Consider the following 20,613-nt stretch of genomic DNA (forward strand, 5'->3'; position numbering starts at 1 on the left):
TGCAATTAAAAATATTCACATTGTCTGATGATGTCCATTCTGTAAGGGTTGGCATTTGAAAACTGTTGGTTCTTGAAGTTTAACTCAGTCTTACCAAAAGAGAAAATGCTGGAAAATCTCAGCAGGTCTGGCAGCATCTGTAAGGAGAGAAAAGAGCTGATGTTTCGAGTCCAGATGACCCTTTGTCTGTTTTGATAGCCCGTGATGGCATTTGTGTTCCACCTGAACTTCCTCCTATCCATCCATCAGTATAGCCCTCAATTCCCTTCTCCTTCGTTTATTTAGCTGCCCTTTAAATGCTTCTGTGTTATTTGCCTCAATTGCTCCATGAATGCCAATCAAGGATGCAACTACTGTAAGTAGACTGTTTGAACTGAGTATTCTTGATCTGTTTAAAGATAAATCAATTTTTCTGCTTGTTCATAGATCAAGGTTTGTTTAGATAGAATATATATTGTGACATCACCTACAAAGCAGTGTTTAACTCGTGGTACATTTGCACACTGCATTTCAGGCTAGAGTAGCAACCATGACTCAAAAAGGATGCAAAGTCCAGTTATACCAATGAACCTCACTCAAAGAAAACATATTGCATAAAATTCCCAAAATGTAATTTGTTTCTTGTCTACTATAACTTTCTTAAATTGAATCAATATCCTTAGTCACAATGATGATTTTCATTTCAGAGGCCATGGTTCAATACTTGCTGCTTGTTTATCAAAGCTAATGACAAACAACCTTATTCCTTATGCCTGCGAAGTTAATGGTAGGTACAATTTACAAATGCATAGTAATAAACTAACTACTGAGTGCACAATGATCTGCCATGCTTCCACTTTGCTTAATCTGAACAGAACACAGGATTGTGAGAATATATTCTGAAGTTTCATAGGAATGATTTGGATCCAGTTGGTGTGCTGAGGATTATGAGATCATTGCTGGGAATTATTTTATCAATTGTTCTTCCTGTGCTCTGCACACTGAAATAAGAAATGGCATTGCAGCCCTTCCTCCATACATAATGAATCATTCCATTCATTTATATAGCTGATTACATTTTGTTGTCTTTGATGTGAAGTCCAGGCGCACTTTGTTCAGGTATTCTTTGACTTGCAAATTTTTGCACTATGCATATTATCAGCAAACTGATGGCTGTCAAGACAAACTTCAGTTTATACATGTATATGTGCCCATTATACATGCAGCACATGAGAGTAATTCCACATACAACTCTGACATTCATCTAGAGACAATACAACTTCATATTTTATTAATAAAAGATTTGCATATAGTTATTAAAATCAGAGTTGTAACAAAATTGCTCATCAACACTTCCACATAGTGAACTTCTTATGAATTTATACACACCATAGACAATTATGTTGAGCAGGATAGATATTCTTTGTGGGTTGGTTGTCCACATAATCTGTTTTTCAGATCTAAACTATCTTGTACTTCAGAATTTATTAAATAGTCATCTTCACTGGCCTGAGAAAACATGGATACACAATTGCAGCTGAAAATTGTTTTGTTCAATTGTTTTGAAAATTGGTGGCACAATGGTTATCCCTGTGCCTCACAACTCCTGTTTGTGAACTGAAATCCCACTCACCTGATGAAGGAGCAGCACTCCGAAAGCTAGTGGCTTTTGCTAGGAAATAAACCCGTTGGACTTTAATCTGGTGTTGTGAGACTTCTTACTGTGTTTACCCCAGTCCAACGCCGGCATCTCCACGTCATGGCCTCATAATACCAGAGATCCAGATTCAATTCTGGCCGTGGATAACCCTGTGAAGTTTGCACATTCTCCCCATGTCAGTGTGGGTTTCCTCTGGGTGCTCGGGTTTCCTCCCACACTCCAAAGATATGCAGGTTAGTTGGATTGGCCATGCTAAATTGCCCCTTAATGTCAGGAAGATTAGCAGGGTAAATACTTGGGGTTATGGCAATAGGATACGAGTGGGATTGTTGTCGGTGCATGCTCCATGGGCTGAATAACTTCTTTCTGCACTAATGGATGGATGTAGTAAAACATATTGGCAATGTAATTTTCACATTCTTATAACTAATGAAGGACATACCTTTTTTTCTTTCATAAAACAATATAAACTTTAGAGGTTTATGAATAGTTAATTAAATTACTATTGTTTGGTGTCCCAAAGGGAGGCATAGTGAAAGTAAAATTTAAAAGGAAAAATTGAGAGGTTAAAAAATAAATGTTACCAACTCTGCTATTTTCCCATTGTCCTTTGAATCCTGATGGATTCTCTTTTGATGCAGGGAATCTGTTTCAAGAAAATCAATCTATTATAATCGCACTTGGCTATATAAATAAGTGCTGGGAGGTGTACAGAGCCTACTGCGAACAAAATCGCAGGCCACCCAAGACCAATATTATGACAATGAGGCACTTCATGTGGATGCTCAAGGTACATTTTTGGTCTGTTTTGTGCAACAATTATATATCTCAATTGACTATAATGTTAAAGATTATCAATAGTCACTGATGTGGTTATATTATCATAATGCTACTATACTAAATTATTAATGTTTAACAGTAACTTGCTCCCTCAAATTCTTTCTGTATAAAATGACTAATATAATACAATAAAAATATTAGTGAACATTTAAAAGTAAGCCCATGGATGGTAATACAGATCTCTTCATTTGTAACTTTGATACTTTTGTTGATACAATTGTAGCTTTACCTTTATTTAGTATTAAAGCATAATTTTGAATACATAAGCAGGAGATTTTTTTTTACCTTATTGTCTTACCTCAACAAAATGTTAATTTCATTACAAGCATCCTTAGGTTCTTATTATGACTTTCTCAGTTGTATTTAGGATGCAAGAATCCTATAGAACGGTTCATATAATGACACAGATTATGCAAGTAGGGAAGTCATGTTGGAGTTGTACAGAATTTTGGTGAGGCCACAGCTAGAGTACTAGTTGCCAGATTAAAGGAAGGATGTGACTGGAGAGGGTGCAGAGGAGATTCACCAGGATGCTTCCTGGGATGGAACAGTTAAATTATGAAGGCAGATTGGATAGGCTTGGGTTGTTTTCGTTGGAGCAGAGAAGATTGAGGAGGGGACCCGATGTACAAGATTATTAGGGACATGGACAGAGTGGATAAGGAGCAGCTGTTCCCCTTGATTGAAGAGTCAGTCATGAAGGGACACAAGTTAAAGATGAGAGGCAGAAGGTTTCGAGGGATGTGAAGAAAAACGTTTTTACCCAGCAGGTGTTAACAGTCTGGAATGCGCTGGTGGTAGAGGCAAGTTGCCTCACAACCTTTAAAAAGTACCTGGATGAGCACTTGGCGCATCAGAACATTCAAGGCTATGGACCGAGTGCTGGTAAATGGGATTAAGTGGGAGGTCAGGTATTTCATCTGTGTCAGTGCAGATTCGATGGGTCGAATAGCCTCTTCTGCACTCTATGATTCTATGATACTATAATCCAATTACATCTTTTTTGTGGATGCCAGACCAAACTGGATTTGCCCTTCACTTTGTGTTCTTGGGAAATGTAATTTTGCAAAGGTTTGGCCTACATGTGACTCCAGAGTCACAACAATGTGGTTGACTCTCAACCGCCCTTCAAGAGCAACTAGGGATGGGCAATAAATGCTGGCCAGTCAGTGACGCCCATGTCCTACAAATAAATATAAAAAAAATGATACTGTAGCAGTAGGAAGTAAAGAAGTAAATTTTGGTGAGAAAAGGAATAATGAAATACCGTAAGACATATGTAAGTGAGGTCAGTAAGAAATCTCAAAACGCTAGGTTAAAGTTCAACAGGTTTATTTGGTGGTAAAAGCCATTAGCTTTTAGAGTGCTGCTCCTTCGTCAGGTAAATGGAAATTCTGTTCACAAACAGTACTTAAGTGAACCATGTAAGTGGAGTTTCATTCTCACTTCAGGTGTAGACATCAAAACCAGCAGGTGGAGATAAGTAGCTGTTGCATTGGAAAAGGTTTAGTGTTATATTATTTGACAAGAGAAATCCATGGGCTGCAGCATTAATTGCTCCCAGGGTAGTGGAAACCTGGAAATGAAGGGGTGAAATTTTCTGCCATCTCTTCTGTCTCTCCTGAAAGTGTTGATACTTTTTGGATGCTCATTAGACTTTCTTGTCCAAGTAACTGTTATCCACAGGTAAGCTGAATCAGTGAGCATTGGCATGCAGCTTGACAGCTGCATCTGATCCTAGCCCATTTCAATGCTTTTCACATCAGGGTGTGCTGGATAATCATCAAGTGCTGGCCATTTAACCCATCCCTGTGGGAGGGGAAGTTCCATGGCAAATAAAATGTGATATTTTACAATTAAAATTTGCTAAATTCTGAATATTCTTGCTTTTTTCATGTTTATAAAAGTACATTTATCCTGTTCTTCATGTCATTTTGTAACTGCAGGATCTCAATTTACTGAGCAAGGAATTAACAGCAACCCAGATAGTAAAGATCTTGTCTAAGGATAACCCTGCAGTGTCTGATGGAACCTACAATAACATGAACATAGAGGTATAATAGGTCTTCATTTAAGGAGCTAAAGATTTTAAGCTTTATCCTTCACACTCTGGGATAAGACTGCAAGCAATTAACAATTTGAAAATATTTGATTTGATCTGATTTATTATTGTCACATGTATTAGTATACAGTGAAAAGTATTGTTTATTGAACGCTATACAGCCAAAGCATATCGTTCATAGAGAAGGAAAGGAGAGAGTGCAGAATGTAGTGTTAGTCATAGCTGGGGGTAGAGAAAGATCAACTTAGTACAAGGTAAGTCCATTCAAAAATCTGATGGTAGCAGAAAGAAGCTGTTCTTGGGTCATTTGGTGCATGACCTTAGACTTTTGTATCTTTTCCCTGACAGAAGAAGGTACAAGGGAGTATGTCTGGGGTGCGTGGGGTCCTTCATTATGCTGGCTGCTTTTCTGAGGCAGCAGGAAGTGTAGACAGAGTCAATGGATGCAAGGCTGCTTTGTGTGATGGACTGGGCGACATCACGACCTTTTGTAGTTTCTTGCAGTCTTGGGCAAAGTAGGAGCTGTACCAAGCTGTGATATAACCAGAAAAAGTGCTTTCTATGCTGCATCTGTAAAAGTTGGTGAGAGTCATAGCTGATATTACCAAATTTCCTTACTCTTTTGAGAAAGTAAAGGCATTTTGGGTTTTCTTAAGTATAGTGTCAGCATGGGGGGACCAAAATAGGTTGTTGGTGATCTGGACACCTAGAAACTTGAAGTTCTCGACCATTTCTACTTTGTTCCCATTGATGTAGACAGGGGCATGTTCTCACTAAAGTGTTGAATCGTACAGTGTTGAACCATAATGTAAGGTGCATTTTACATTGGACAAATTGGCAGCTGTGTTTGATTACATTACAACAGTAATCACTTTACAATATTATTTGGAACATTCTGCAATTTCTCAGTTTTGTTTTTAAGCTAGTGTGAAAAATTCAAAAGCAAACTTCATTATAGAGCCCCTTTGGTGCAGAATGAGTCCATTTGACCCACTGAGTCTGTTCCGACTCTGCAACACAGCATCTTACACGTCCGCCCCATCGCTGCAACCCCACAGGTTTACCCCACTAATTCACCTAACCTGCACATCTTTGTACTGTGGGAGGAAACCGAAGAACCCAGAGGAAACTCATTCTGACATGGGGACAACGTGCAAACTCCTCACAGACAGTCACCAAAGGCTGGAATTGAACTTGGGTTCTTAGCACTGAGGCAGCAGTGGTAACCACTCTGCCACCATGCTGCCCTTTGTGAAACTTGTGAAATTTCTAGTTACAAAGTGTTTACAAACTTAATAAATGTTTTATCATTTGATGATGTGAGTAGCAAATCTTTTTTTCAGATGGTTTTCTTGGAATTTCTGGAAGCCCTTCTTGAATGTGCAGAGTTGTATGTGACTAAAAGATTGCTCGAGAATTCAGCAACATCCTCCAGAACTTCAGTTGAAATGAACGTAATACACGTAGCAAGTGACATATCTGTGCAAGTGGTCCAAGCACCCTCAGAGCAGGTAATGAGATTACAGGGTGTAGAAGAGGCCCTTTAGCCCATTGAGTCTGCGCCAATGCATGAAATGCCCTGACCTGCCCACCTAATCCCATTTGCCAGCACTTGGCCCATAGCCTTGAATGTTATGGCCAAATACTCGTCCAAGTACTTTTTAAAGGATGTGAGGCATCCTGCCTCCACCACCCTCCTAGGCAGTACATTCCAGACCGTCACCATCCTCTGAGTAAAAAACTTTTTCCTCAAATCCCCCCTAAACCTCCCACCCAATGTATTAGCCTTTTTAAATAACAGCTGTTCTGCAAGCTAAATAAGAATAAGATCCTTATAAAATAAATTTGATCTACATTTGTTCTGCCATTCAATTAACCCATGGCTGATCTATGACATAACCCCATGTATTCAACTTTGCCTTCTTTCCCTGAATACATTTTTGGTTTACAAGATCTATCACTCTCAAATACAATTACTAACTGAACTAACAACAATTGGCTTTTACAGTAGAGAGTTCCAACTGTGTGTAGATATGTTTCTAATCTCACACCTGAAAAGTGTGGCTCTAATTTTTAGGCTATGTCCTCTTGTCTTAGACTTCTCAATAAGTGGGAATGGTTTATTGTCTCAGAATCAGAGGTTGAGGGCTCAAGTGACACTCCAGGGACACAAGCACATAATCCAGGCTGACTTTCCCAGTGTACTATTGAGGTAATGCTGCCCTATTGCAGGCATTGTCTTTAGGATGAGCTGTTAAACAGAACTGCCCTATCATGCTGTAACACAGAGAAATTCTTACAGTATGTCAGTCCTGGTGCTCCCAAACACTTTCTGGTGCCCAGCTTGGGTGGAAGAGGAGGAAAGTCTGATAGGAAGTTGCCTATCATAAATCAATTATTGTATTCTTTCATGGGATGTGAACATGAATGGTGCCTGTCCCTAATTGCCCTTGAGAAGATCGTGGTGAGCCAACATCTTGAACTGCCTGAACTGCTGCCATCCATCTGGCATCGGTATAACCCGCAGACCTGACAGTGTTGATTAACAGCAGACTGCAGCGGTTCAAGAAAGCACGTCACTATCATCGTCTCATGGCTGAGTAGGGATGGACAACAAATGCTGACCTTGCCAGCAACCCTCAAATCCCATGAAAGAATAACTTCTGTTTAAACAAAAATGTGAATTGCTCTTTAAAATTTATTCAAAGACAAATTTGGCTCTCCTAATGTTTGATTTTTATACATATGACATAAGAGATCAAAACTATTCTTCTGTATGACCTTATCATTCTGATTAGGTACAGTAATGAGCAATTTGTACTACAGCACTTAATGCAAAAAATCTGACAAAATGCTTTTAATAGTGATACCATATATTAGATTTTCAATACCCATTTATTTATTTTAGTTAGAATGTTGAGTAAAACTTCACAGCGATTTTTTTCTTAAATCAATCAGATCATTACCCATGAATCATTGCCAGCAGATACGAATGAACAAACCACAAAATCCACAGCCAAGAAACGTGGAGAATCTACCGTAAGTACCTGGAGGAAATCAGAAGGTTAAATTATGGTTACGTCTTATTTATTTACATTCAAAATTTATGATATTTTATATGCAAATTTTTGGTGCTTTTTTGAATGCACCTTTGCCAGTCTCTCCTCAGGAGGTAGTAGCCCTTTGCAAGGGTATGCTCCCACAGGTGCAGTGGAACCAAAGTTGGCACTGTATGTGTGAGCTCAGACTTTAACTCAATGAATCCTTTCTCACTTGACATCCAGCCATTGCACTTTGCAGCTGGATTACAGGATAATAATCAGCAGAAGGAACTCTGGATGATAATTTATTATTATTTCTGGATATCATCAGACAACAACAGCAACAACTTGTTATAGAGTACCTGTAAAATAAAACAAAAATCCCAAGGTGCTTCAGGGTGGCATTAGGGAGTTATTGGACACAACCAAAGAAGGGTGATGTTGGTCAAAGATGTGGGTCTTAATGGAGGAGAGACTGAGGAGTATATGGTAGAAATTCCAGAATGTGGAGCCCTGAAGGGTTTGGTTGTCGATAGTGAGGCAGAGGTCAGAGACAACGGAATTGGTAGTTTGGAGTGGGGAATTAGGGTATGTGTTGTAGGGCTGGGAAATGTTACACCACTGGTCAATGACATCAAGGGTTCTGATACAACATAAGATCATTTTAAATTGGAGCTGTTAGTTTGGGAGTTGATTGGAATCTAATGTAAATTGGCCAGTACGGACGGTGGATGAAAAGTACTTCAACAGAGCTTTGGATGAACAGATAATATTTATGCTAGACGGAAAACAGGAGACCAATGCCATCAATAATTGAGTCTAAAAGTCACAAAGGCATGAATGAGGGTTTCAGCAGCAATGATGGATGCACACGTGGATATGGAATTGAATTGGAAGCAAGTAAGAGTCAAATAGGATTTCCCAACTGAAAAAGTGGCAATGCTGGGGATTGAAATTTTGGGAAGGATGTAGAACTGGGGCAGGAACTGCACATAATGGCTTCAGCCTTGCCACTTCTGCTGGAGAAATTTTGGCTTATCCAAAACTGAGTGCCAGACAATACAGAAGTATTGGAGGGTCAATGGGATACAAACACGCAAGAGTTAGGAGCCGGAGTCGCATGTTTGGCTTCTTGAGCCTGCTGTGTCATCCGATAAGATCATGGCTGATCTGATTGTGGTTTCAGCTCCACTTATCTATCCATTTGGACAGCTGACAGAGAGGAAAGGCTAGGTGTTGCCGCATATATGGAGAAGCTACTATAGCAACAATTTGTATTTATATAGCACCTTTAGTGCAATAAAGTGTCCCAAGGCACGTCACAGGAGCGTTATTAAATAAAAAGTGACGCTGAGCTGCATAAGGAGATATTAAGTAGTTGACCAAAAGCTTCGTCAAATATATAGATCTTAAAGGAGAAAAGCAGAGAGATGTAGAGATGGAGTTCCAAAACTTGGATCCTAAACAATTGAAGATGTGGTTACCAAGTTAATTGGGGATCTGCAAGAGGTTAGAATTATAGGAGTATAGACACTTATTTAGGATTGTGGAACTGGAGGTAATTAGAGAGACAGGGTGGAGTGAGGCCCTGGAGGGATTTGAGACCAAAAGAGAAAATGCAGAAAATCTGGCAGCATTTGTAAGGAGAGAATAGAGCTGACGCTTCAAATCCAGATGATCTTTTGTCAAAGCATTTGAAGTATATCTGTATATCATCTATATATCTAATCAAATCTATATATTTGAACAAAGCAGGGATTTGCGAACAAGGATGAAAATTTTAAAGTCAAGATGTTGTTTGACTGGGAGTCAGTGTAGGTCAGCACATATAGGAATGAAAAGTGAATGCTTTTTAAGAACATAAGAAATCGGAACAGGAGTAGGCCATCTAGCCCTTCGAGCCTGCCCCGCCATTCAATAAGATCATGTCTGATCTGAAGTGGATCAGTTCCACTTTCCCGCTTGCTCCCCATAACCCTTTAATTCCCTTGTCTGTCAGAAATCTATCTACCCATGACTTAAACATATTCAACGAGGTAGCCTACACCACTTCAATGGGCAGAGAATTCCAGAGATTCACTACTCTTTGAGTGAAGAAGTTCCTCCCCAGCTCTGTTCTAAAGTGCCCCCCCCCGGCTTATTTGGAGGCTGTGCCGTCTAGTTCTAGTTTCCTTTCTCAGCGGAAAGAATCTGTGTACCTCTACCCTATCTAGCCCCTTCATTATCTTGTAAGTCTCTATAAGATCCCCCCTCAGCCTTCTAAACTCCAACGAGTACAGGCCCAGTCTATTTAATCTGTCCTCATAAGCTAATCCCCTCATCTCCGGTATTAGCCTGGTGAACCTTCTCTGTACTCCCTCCAAGGCCAATATATCCTTTTGCAAATAAGAGGACCAAAACTGCACGCAGTACTCCAGTTGCAGCCTCACCAGTGCCTTGTACAGTTGCAGTAAGACCTCCCTGCTTTTATATTCTATCCCCCTCACTATAAAGGCCAACATTCCACTCACCTTCTTGATGACCTGCTGCACCTGCAGACTGAGTTTTTGCAATTTGTGCACAAGCACCCCCAGGTCCCTCTGCACAGTAGCATGCTGCAACTTTTCACCATTTAAATAATATTCCATCCTACTATTATTTCTTCCAAAGTGGATAACCTCACATTTGCTAACGTTATACTCCATCTGCCAGGTCCTTGCCCACTCACTCACCCTATCTAGATCTCTCTGCAGACTTTCCGCGTCCTCCATGCAATTCGCTTTTACACTCACCTTTGTGTCATCAGCAAACTTTGTTACCCTACACTCAGCCCCCTCCTCTAGATCGTCTATGTATATGGTAAACAGTTGAGGCCCCAGCACCGATCCCTGCGGCACACCACTAGTCACCAACTGCCAACCAGAAAAGCACCCATTTATTCCAAAATGTGGATTTTATTCCTATATGTGTTAAGATAAAGGCAGCAGAGTTTTGGATGACCTCAAGTTTACAGATGGTAGAATGTCAGAGACCAACCAAGTATGTTTTGGCATAGTCAAACATATAGGCAACAAAGATACAAGTGAGGGTTTCAAGGGCAGATGAGCTGAGACAGAAGTGAAGTTGGGGTGATGTTATGGAATTGGAAATGAGAGGTCAGAATGATCATGAGAATATGAGGTTGGAAGTGGATCTTGGGGTCAAATATGCCAACAAGATTGCAAACAGACTGGCTTAATCTCAGACTGTTGCCAGAGAGACAGGTGGATCCTCTTGTGCTTGGATTACATTGTTAAGTGACAGCATATAGATGAGGAAAAATTAACTTGTATGTTTGTTTCAGAGAAAGAAAAGTAAAGCTCCTCCCTCTGCAGCTGTGAAGAATTCAAAATCATCTGGCCATCATGGTAAGTTTAGTACATCGATGCGTGCAATAATTTCAGTATTTTATAAAATCAGAAAAAAGTTGTCTCTCTCAGTTCGGTACAAAGCAATGCATTGAATAACTGCAGTACTGTCCCGTCGTTCACTGCTAAATCAGTGAAGTCAGTGAGCAACTGACCTTATTGACCTTTAAAGAGTGGGAAATCCCAGGTTTAGTGGTCAGCCCTCACTAAATTAGCTAATCTCAGCTGCATTGACAGTTAAGGGGTCTCACAATTGTACAGATTGTTCCTGAGATAAGCAGGGAGAAAGTCTGATAGCACCCTATCCTATTGCAAGCCAGTATTCCTCCAGGGGAGGGGTGAGGGTTGGGTAGAATTGGAAGAGGTAAATAAGCAAGAAATCAAAAAACAGATATATTCACCCATTGAAACAATCTTTTGTCTGATAAAAAGAAAACAACTGTTTCAGTGATTTTCTTTACATGTGATCTAGAACAGGCCATTTCAGTATGTTGTAAGAGCTAAATCAGACCTAATTTTGGCTTAATGCAGTGCTGACCTATATACGTTTTGATCTGATTTATTATTGTCACATGTATTATTAGCCTACAGTGAAAAGTATTGTTTTTTGTGCACTATACAGACAAAGCATACCATTCATAGAGAAGGAAATGAGAAAGTGCAGAACGCAATGTTACAGTCATAGCTAGGGCATAGAGAAAGATTAACTTAATTAAAGCATTGTTAGAGAGTTTCAAAGAGTTAGAATGAAGTTTGAGAAGCATAGAATGAGAGTAAAAGATAGAATTTGGAGGTATGCTGGGCATAGCTTGCAAGAAGTCATCTCGCTCTGGCGCTGTCTTGGACATGTTAATAATCATCTGGACATTGAATCCTGTTGGAATGCTTAGAGAGCTTTTTATTTGGGAACTAAGTAGTAGCAGATATGAGACTTATAATGACCCGTTTAGGCTCAGCAAGTGAGCCTTATGGTACATTTTTTTTCATTTCCATCAAATGGGGTCATGTATCATGGTGGCATGTAGTTCTTCTAGGTTTTCATGTAGGACTTTAGAATGATCTGGAACAGTAGGAGGCCATTCAACCAATCATAACTGCTTTAGAATGTGAAAGAGCTTCCAATTACTCTCACCGCCCCTTTGATATACCTTTCACAGAGAAGGAAACGAGAGAGTGCAAAATGTAGTGTATGGTCATAGCTAGGTTGTTGAGAAAGATCAACTTAATGCAAGGGAAGAAGTTATTCTTGAGTCAATGGGTATATGACCTCAGACTTCTGTATCTTTTTCCCGACAGAAGAAGGTGAAAGAAAGAAAGGGTTCATGGTGTCTCTAATTATGCTGGCTGCTTTGCCGAGGCAGCGGGAAGTGTAGACAGAGTCAGTGGATGGGAAGCTGGTTTGCGTGATGGACTGGGCTACATTCACACCCCTTGTAGTTCCTTGTGGTTTCCTGCAGAGCAGGAGCCATACCAAACTGTGATGCAACCAGAAAGAATGCTTTCTATGGTGCATTTGTAAAAGTTGGTGAGAGTTGTAGCTGACATGCCAAATTTCCTTTGTCGTCTGAGAAAATAAAGGCACAGTGGGCTTATTTAACTATAGTGTCAGCATGGGGGGACCAGGACAGGTTGTTGGTGATCTGGGACACCTAAAAACTTGAAACTTTTGACCCTTTCTACTTCACTTTCTTCAATAATCCTGCAAATATACCCCTGCCAAATATGTATCCAGTGTGCTGTAGTTAAACCTCTGAACATTAATGGAGGTTTGATAACAGCTAGAAGGAAGCAGGATCCTTGGAAGCATGTTGGGATCCTGAAAGCAAGATCTGTCCATCATTTGTGGCTGGAGGATGGTTGTAGGAGAGCAGGCCACCCCTGCCAGTTTCTTGTGGCTCCCCTTGAAATTAGTGCTCCGTTCATTCAAATGAATGAAGGAAAGATTCAGAAATGCTTGGAACTCCTATCCCACCATTCCTGTTACCACAGTGATTCCGCCACATCCTGCCCCTCATCAGAGAAGTATTGGGAATCTCAGTGAATCAGCATTGAGTTTCATAGTGGTCATTTTATTGGATTAATAATCCAGTGGCCTGGACTAATGACTCAGACTCATGATTTGACATCTCATCATTCAGCTGGGTTTCAGCTGGGGGATTTAAACTCTCAAACATATCTGGAATAAAAAGCTATTGTCAGTAAAAGTGACTGTGGAATTACTGAACTGCTATTAAAGTCCTTCTGACTCATTGATGTTCTGCAGTTCCTAGCTGATCTATATGTGGCTTCAGATCCACAGGCATGCTGATCCTTAACTGCCCTAGCAAAAGACTAATTTGTATTCAGTAAGGCAGTTCAGCACCACCTTCTCAAGACAATTCAGCATGAACTAGAAAAATTCTCTCTGAGCCTCTGGATTCTCTGACCCTCTGGTCCAGCGATATTACCACAACGCCCCACTGTCTCCCTCCATGCTATTTCCTATACTGTAATGTTTTTATGAAATTGATATGTTTGCAGACATTGCCCCAGTAATTTCATAGGTCCTTACAATTGCTTGTTATTGATTTATGCAGATCAAAGTAAAGGTGGTCCAATCTCTGGAAAGGCAGCTGTGAAATACGAGGAACAAAGCCATAAAATAACATCAGCTGGATCTACCAGGGTTGCCAGCAAAATAGCGTCTGAGGTCCCTGTGAACGAAACAGGTGAATACAGTGAAGCTGACTTTATTTTCAAGCTTGGGAAATTTTTTTTATTTCCTTATTTTTTGTTTCCATTTGTTGCCATACACCCCATGTCACATTAAAGGCTTCATTGCTCAAACTCTCAGTTCATGGTGCATGACAGCTTATGTCTCTCACTCTGCCTTTCAGCTGCTCACTCTGCTCATTCTTTTCCTACTGGATCACATTTATAATATTGGACCCTTCCTCTAGATCACAACATCATTATGATGACAGGGCTCTCATTTTAAACACTGGCTACATTTCTCGATGCTGCAAAACTTCCAGCAAAAGTTTTAGTCTGTGGCACCAATTTGGCTTCTTCAGAAGGAGCTGCCTGCCCAGAATTAACAGCTGCACTACACAAACAGCTGCCACAGCTTAGACAAGAAAGCACAAGGGTCTTTTATTGAAGGGCTGTAGTGTCAATTCTATATCCTAGAAGGAATCGGGGGTGGGGTGGGGTGTTGCAAATAGTGATTTGCCATATGATCTCAAAATACTAGTTCTTAACATGGCTGCGCAGCTGTTTGGATTGTGGAAACTATTCAAGAAGAAAGTGACATGATGGTCGCTCCGAATCATACACCTGGCATCCTTCTTCGCATCTGATAGCACCGGTGCCCTCTTACATTCCTGTTAGCCCTGAGTCTCCTATCAACTATCCATCATCATCACTAAATCATGGAATCCCTACAACGCAGTAGGAGCCTATTCAGCCCATTGAGCCTGCGCCGAAAACAACCCCACGCAGGCCGTATCCCTGTAACCCCAATTATTTACCCCACTAGTCCTCCTGACATTAAGGGGCAATTTAGCAAGGCCAATCCACCTAACCCGCACATCTTGACTTTGATTCATGCATGGAACTTGGATGTGATTGCTGTGTAATGGAAACTTGGTTAAAAAAGGGACAGGACTGGCAGCTAAATGTTCCGGGATATAGGTGTTTTAGGTGAGACAGAAGGCAAGAGAGGTGACGGAGTTGCAGTACTCATTGGAGAACATATTACAGCTGTACAAAGGGAGGATACCTTGGAAGAATCTTGTAACGAGGCACTATAGGTGGAGCTCAGAAACAGGAAGAGGGCAGTAACTATGATGGGAATGTACTACAGGCCTCCCAACAGCCCATGGGAAGTTGAAGAATGGATATGTAAGCAGATTTTGGACAGATGTAGAAATGATAGGGTTGTCGTAGTGGGGGCTTTAATTTTCCTCATGTTGACTGGAAATCCCTTAGGGCTAGGGACCCAGATGGTGAGGAATTTAAGTGGGTCCAGGAAAGTTTTTTGGAACAATATGTAGATAGTCCGACTAGAGAGGGAGCTATACTGGACCTGGTACTAGGGAACGAGCCTAGTCAGGTTATCAAAGTTGCAGTGGGGGAACATGTAGCGAACAGTGACCACAATTCTCTAAGTTTTTGGATACTCATGGAAAAGGACAAGTGTTATCCTAGGATTAGGTTGCTAAACTGGGGAAAGGCTAACTACAGCCAGATTATGCAGGATTTGGAGGCTGTTGTTTGAGAGAGGCTTTTTGAGGATAAATCCACATCTGGCACATGAAAGTCTTTTATGGAGCAGTTGATCGAAGTGCAGGACAGGCATGTGCCTGTAAAAAGGAAGGACAGGAAAGGCTGGATTTGGGGAAATTGCGAATCTAGTCAAAAAGAAAAAAGATACATACATAAGTCTAGGCAACTAAAAATGTATGAAACACTTGAAGAATACAGAGAAAGTCGAAAATAACAAACTGGGAGTTAGGAGGGCAGAAAGGAGACACAAAATATTCTTGGCAGGCAGGATTAAGGAGAATCCCAAGGCATTTTTTTACACATGTTTAGGAGCAAGAGTGTAACTAGAGAAAGAGTTGGTCCACCCAAAGGCAAAGGAGGGAAATTATGCATAGAACCAAAGGAAGTTGGTGAGATCCTTAATGAATATTTTGTATCGACATTCACAAAGGAAAGGGACAGGGCATGGTAGCACAGTGGTTAGCACTGCTGCTTCGCAGTTCCAGGGACCTGGGTTCGATTCCTGGCTTGAGTCACTGTCTGTGTGGAGTTTGCACATTCTCCTGGTGTCTGCGTGGGTTTCATCCGGGTGCTTCGGTTTCCTCCCACAGTCCAAAGATGTGGGGGTTACGTTGATTGGCCATGCCAAAATTGCCCTTAGTGACCTAAGATGCATAGGTTAGAGGGATTAGTGGGTGGATATGTAGGGATGTGGGGTAGGGCCTGGGTGGGATTGTGGTCAGTGCAGACTCGATGGGCCAAATGGCCTTTTTCTGTACTGTAAAGGTTCTAAGTAATTCTCAGTTCTAAGGACACGTTGATTGACGGTGTCTTGGAGGGATAGGTAAACCTTCTACAGCAAGTCACCATTACAAGAGATGAAGTGTTACATGTATTAAAAAGCATTGAAGTAGACAAATACCCAGGGCCAGATGGCATCTATCCCAGATTTTTGTGTCGTAAACTTTGCGTACAGACAACACTTAAGCTGCAATCAACATGAGTACAGACAACACTTAAACCCAGAGTACTCAAATTACAAGCTTTAATAACTTCTGTACAAGTGAGAACATAATGCAGCGCTCAGCATTACAGGGTGTTCTGCTGTTTCATACAGAAAATGCAATAGTTACAGTTCATGACAGCAAATGAGAAATGGGCAACTTTTTAATTCTTCTTTTGCATACATATCCACCAATCATAGCATAGCCTTTTGCTCTTTCTTATCCAATAGAAAACTGTCACCTGCCTATCCTTCATTAGCATAATATGGCCCCATATTTTGCTATTTGGGAATTGTCATGGTAACGTGCTCTGTTTTCCTAGCCTGAAATGCAGTGTTTGTGGAACAAGATTTTATATATAATTGCTTATCCTGAGCATATAAGCATTGGCCTTAAAATTGGGTGGCATGGTGGTTAGCACTGCTGCCTGACCGCGCCAGGGACCTGGGTTCGGTTCCCAGCTTGGGTCATTGTCTGTGTGGAGTTTGCATGTTGTCTCCGTGTCTGCATGGATTTGCTCTGGGTGCTCCTGTCTCCTCCCACAGCCTGAAAGACGTGCCGATTAGGTGCATTGATCCGAACAGGTGTCAGAATGTGGTGACTAGGGGAATTTCACAGTAACTTCATTGCAATGTTAATGTAACTTGTGACTAATATATAAACTTTCCTTTACTTTACGGAAGGTCTTCACTGAAGGCTTTGTTTGGCTAATAATCAGTTTCCCTTGATAGTTTTTTTTGACAACTGTTTGTAACCTAACTTCCACAAATGAGTGAAATAAGCAAAGAAATTGCTGGACCTCTAACAGAAATTTTTGTTTCCTCATTGGCCACAGATGGGGTCCCAGAGGATTGGAGAATAGCCAATGTTGTCCTGTTATTTGAGAAGTGAAGCAAGGATAACCTGAGTAATTATAGACCAGTGAGCTTGGTCAGCCTTCCTAAACTGGATCACAATGGGATTAGTGAGAAATTGAGGGCGAAAGACTGGATGACTTTGCTGACAGTCTCTCTATCTCTCTCTCTCTCTCCTTTCCACCTCTCCAGAGATTGAAGATGAATATTGGTCTACAGGCAGGTCAGTTCGCTTTATTCCTATTGATTGCTGCCAAGGCAGGTAGGCAATGGCAAGAGTGCCAGGCTTGACCCAGCATCACTTGAGCTGGCACCAGGACATCGGGCTGCTGCAGAGACTCAACTGGTGCTCGACCATCAGACCGAGGAGCAGTTAAGAAGACAGTGCTGGTCTTATCACGAGCTGTTGGATAACATGTGCCACTGAAGACTCTGGCACCAAAAGGAGGAGGAGGAGGACAGCCATTCCTGATGGCTGTGAATCCCCTGAACTTCCTCACCATGGGGTCTTTCCAGGGCACAAGTGGCACCCTGTGCTGGATTTTGCGCAAGAGTGCACAGATGCATCTGCAAGGTAACAGATGCCCTGAAGCCCAGGCATTGGACTACATCACCTTCCAGGCTCCCCAGGATGTCTGGGCAGCAGGATTCTATGCCATTGCCGGGATGGATGCCCCAGGTACAAGAGGCAATCAGTGGCACCCATGTCGACCTGTAAGCACTGCCTCAACATGCAGTGCCCTTCATAAACAGGAAGGGGTTCCATTCCCTTAACATCCAGCTGAACATCTTGCATGTTTGTACACGCTACCCTGGGGGTCTGCACAATGCCTACATTCTGGAGTCACCCTCAGCTGAAGGATTGGCTAGTGGGTGGATAAAGGTCACCTGCTAAGGTCATGGATAATGATGCCAGTGCAGAGGCCTGAGACCAAGGCAGGGACCCACTGCAGTGAAGCTCAGTCTGCCACCAGGAATGTGTTTGAGTGGTGCGTAGGCCTTCTGAAGATGCAGTTCCACTGTCTGGCGGGGCTTTCCAATACAGCCCTTAGAGGCTTGCGTAGATGTCGGTTGCATGCTATGTCCTCCACAATCTGGAAGAACAGCGGGTGGACATGGTGGAGAAGGAAGAGGAGGAGGAACAGTAAGCCTTATCGGATGAGAACCAGGACGGGGTTGAGGAGGAGTCTGAAGAGGACCAGGAGGATACTGCACAGGTGGCAGTCAGGATCCAATAGAGCCAGAGGACAATGGATACCCAGGTTTGGCACCCAGGTGCTCTTAGTCCAGGAGCTCAAACCCACCTTCCCCCTTATCCTCAGACCCTCTCTTGCCGAATCCCTTGCTGCCCCCTCTTCCCATAATCCTTTTCCATCGTTTCCAAGCACCTTGTTTCAACTTGACATCACACCAGGGTGATAGGCCTGGGCTAGCAGTGTCAGCAGGCCTCTTCTCAAGACAGGAGAGTAATGAAGACTTGCTGTGAGGAAAGTTGTGGTGCTTCTCAGATCCTGACAAAGTCTGATGACAGAGCACAGAATCATTCCTGAGTGTGGGAGGTGGGTTTGAGGGTGTGAAGAGGGACTGATATTCGATCTGAATAGACTGGTGAGATACCAGGATGCCTCAGACTGGTGCACTCATGGCCTCCCACATCTGGATAAGACTGGAGGGCCTGTGGGAAGATCAGAGGTCCGACATGCAGATAGAGCAGCTGTGTGGTGCTCACCAGAGAGTGCCCCAGAAGCCTGACTGCTCACATGTCTCTGCTCTGGTGGGATACTGGTAAAAGCAGTGCTGAGACCTCCAGGGTCCTCTGAGGTATTGGATGGGAGGTTTAACCTCAGATGGCCTGGCGTCATCTGATGGCGATCCTGGGAGAAAGACGGCATGGGGTCAGCTTTTGAGAATATCAGGGATGTGAGAAATGAGAGACTCACTTCAGATAGGTCCTCTGGACAAAGGTGCATTAGACTCTCACTTCCTTAGGTCATGCTGACCTTACATTCTGCAACTGTTTGCTCCGGGACATCCCCTGCAATTTCCAATGCCCTGTCCTCAAAACAGGCTCGGGCATGCCCCCGCCCATCTTCCCATGCTCTCTCCTGTTGTGGGCTATCTTGTCCACACAAAGAGGACATTGTGAGGCAATGGCCTGGCAATTATGGGGGAGTTCACAGCAGGTGGCATGTGTGGGCTCTGAGGGTTTGTGATGGGGATTGTTGGAAAAGGCTACTGAGGGAGATGCTGATAGTTTGAGTATTCGAGGGTTGCAAGGATTCAGGGTGAGATGCCAAAAATTAAGGACTGGAATGATGCCAGGGGTAGACAAGTGGGTACTCACCCTTGTAGCTCGGATGAGGTCATTCATCTACTTGCAGCAATGAAGTCCAGTTCTCTTCCTGATGCTGCTGGAGCTGACACCTCTGCCACTTCATTTCAGGTCTCCAACACCACATTGGCAGGTGGTCACTTGCCAACCCTGGAAAGCAGGTGGCCCTCCTCTCCTCCACGGCATCCAGCACGCGGTCCACTTCTGTGGCCTGGAATTTTGGGGCTGCTCTTCTTTCAGCCATGTTGCTACTTGGAATGAGAGTGGGCGCTGCAGGGAACGTTTATATACCACTCCTGCTAAAAAGGGCTTTTTCCCAACTCCAGTGAACCAGGTACCGGTGGAGTCAGGAATTCAGTGTGATTCTTATTGGGGGCAGTGCTAGCCTATTTGAGTATGCTAAATGAGGCCTGTTCAGTGCTGGCATGAACATTTAGAACCAAGCCAGGAGAATTACGCCCAATGTTTGGCACATCATTCAACATGAAATTCAAAAGTGAAGCTGAGGTTTAAAAGGAGAAAACTGGCTGAACAAAATAAAAGGCAAAGCAATACATTTCTAAGAGTAATTAATGAAAGAAAAACATTAAGACGGTGAGAGTATGTGTGTCCTACTCATTCCCAGTCTCACAGTGCTCATTCACTTACTCTCAACTACTGTGAGAGTGGTGTTATAATTCAGTTCAGAAACTCCAAAGTGTTTTAGGAAATACACTTGGATCATAAGTTTTGCACTTTAAATTTGGCTGGGGTAAGCATGATGTGTTTCATGTTAGGTGTGACTCAGCTGACCCACTAGGGAGCTTTTATCAAACAATATAGTTTGAGAATTGAGAATATAACATGTATGGAAAGAAAATTAGCAATACCTTTTAACAAAAAGACCTTTTCCACAGGTTTAACACAGCAAAAACTAATGCTCATGTGATACTGGGACAGAGTTCTTTGGATGAATGCTACAGTTCTCTTGAGGCACACACAGATAAGCTTGGAGCCAGAACAGCTTCCCAGAACAGCAAGGAGAGATTCTGGTTGAGCCACCAACAACAGATTCTCTACTCCAGGAAGGCAAGAAGCCTTGCTTTCATAATTTTCAAAACCAGAGAGAGAAGCACTTATTTTCAGTTTGATGGCCCTTCTAAACTGAACTGCTGCCTGCCAAAACAGAAAGTGAAATCTTAAATTCACTCGGAAGGAAAAGAAACGTCTA

General features: G+C 42.2%; 1 protein-coding gene across 4 annotated transcripts in view; it reads left to right on the plus strand.

Annotated features, from left to right (window-relative positions):
- Positions 1 to 20,613, plus strand: part of rsph10b (radial spoke head 10 homolog B) — an 80,848-nt gene that overhangs the window by 51,969 nt on the left and 8,266 nt on the right. For 3 of the 4 annotated variants that reach the window (XM_080206814.1, XM_080206815.1, XM_080206816.1), the window contains 7 exons: positions 687 to 766; positions 2,281 to 2,429; positions 4,426 to 4,533; positions 5,885 to 6,052; positions 7,500 to 7,580; positions 10,905 to 10,968; positions 13,545 to 13,676. In XM_080206814.1, the coding sequence (XP_080062940.1) occupies positions 687 to 766; positions 2,281 to 2,429; positions 4,426 to 4,533; positions 5,885 to 6,052; positions 7,500 to 7,580; positions 10,905 to 10,968; positions 13,545 to 13,676 (782 nt within the window). Of the gene's footprint in view, positions 1 to 686; positions 767 to 2,280; positions 2,430 to 4,425; positions 4,534 to 5,884; positions 6,053 to 7,499; positions 7,581 to 10,904; positions 10,969 to 13,544; positions 13,677 to 17,263; positions 18,331 to 20,613 lie in introns of those variants that run through there. The other variant, XM_080206817.1, reaches the window with a different exon arrangement.

The sequence above is a fragment of the Carcharhinus amblyrhynchos genome, chromosome 18 (genome assembly GCF_965287045.1).
Source record: "Carcharhinus amblyrhynchos chromosome 18, sCarAmb.v2.hapA, whole genome shotgun sequence".
Taxonomy (NCBI): Eukaryota; Metazoa; Chordata; class Chondrichthyes; order Carcharhiniformes; family Carcharhinidae; genus Carcharhinus; species Carcharhinus amblyrhynchos.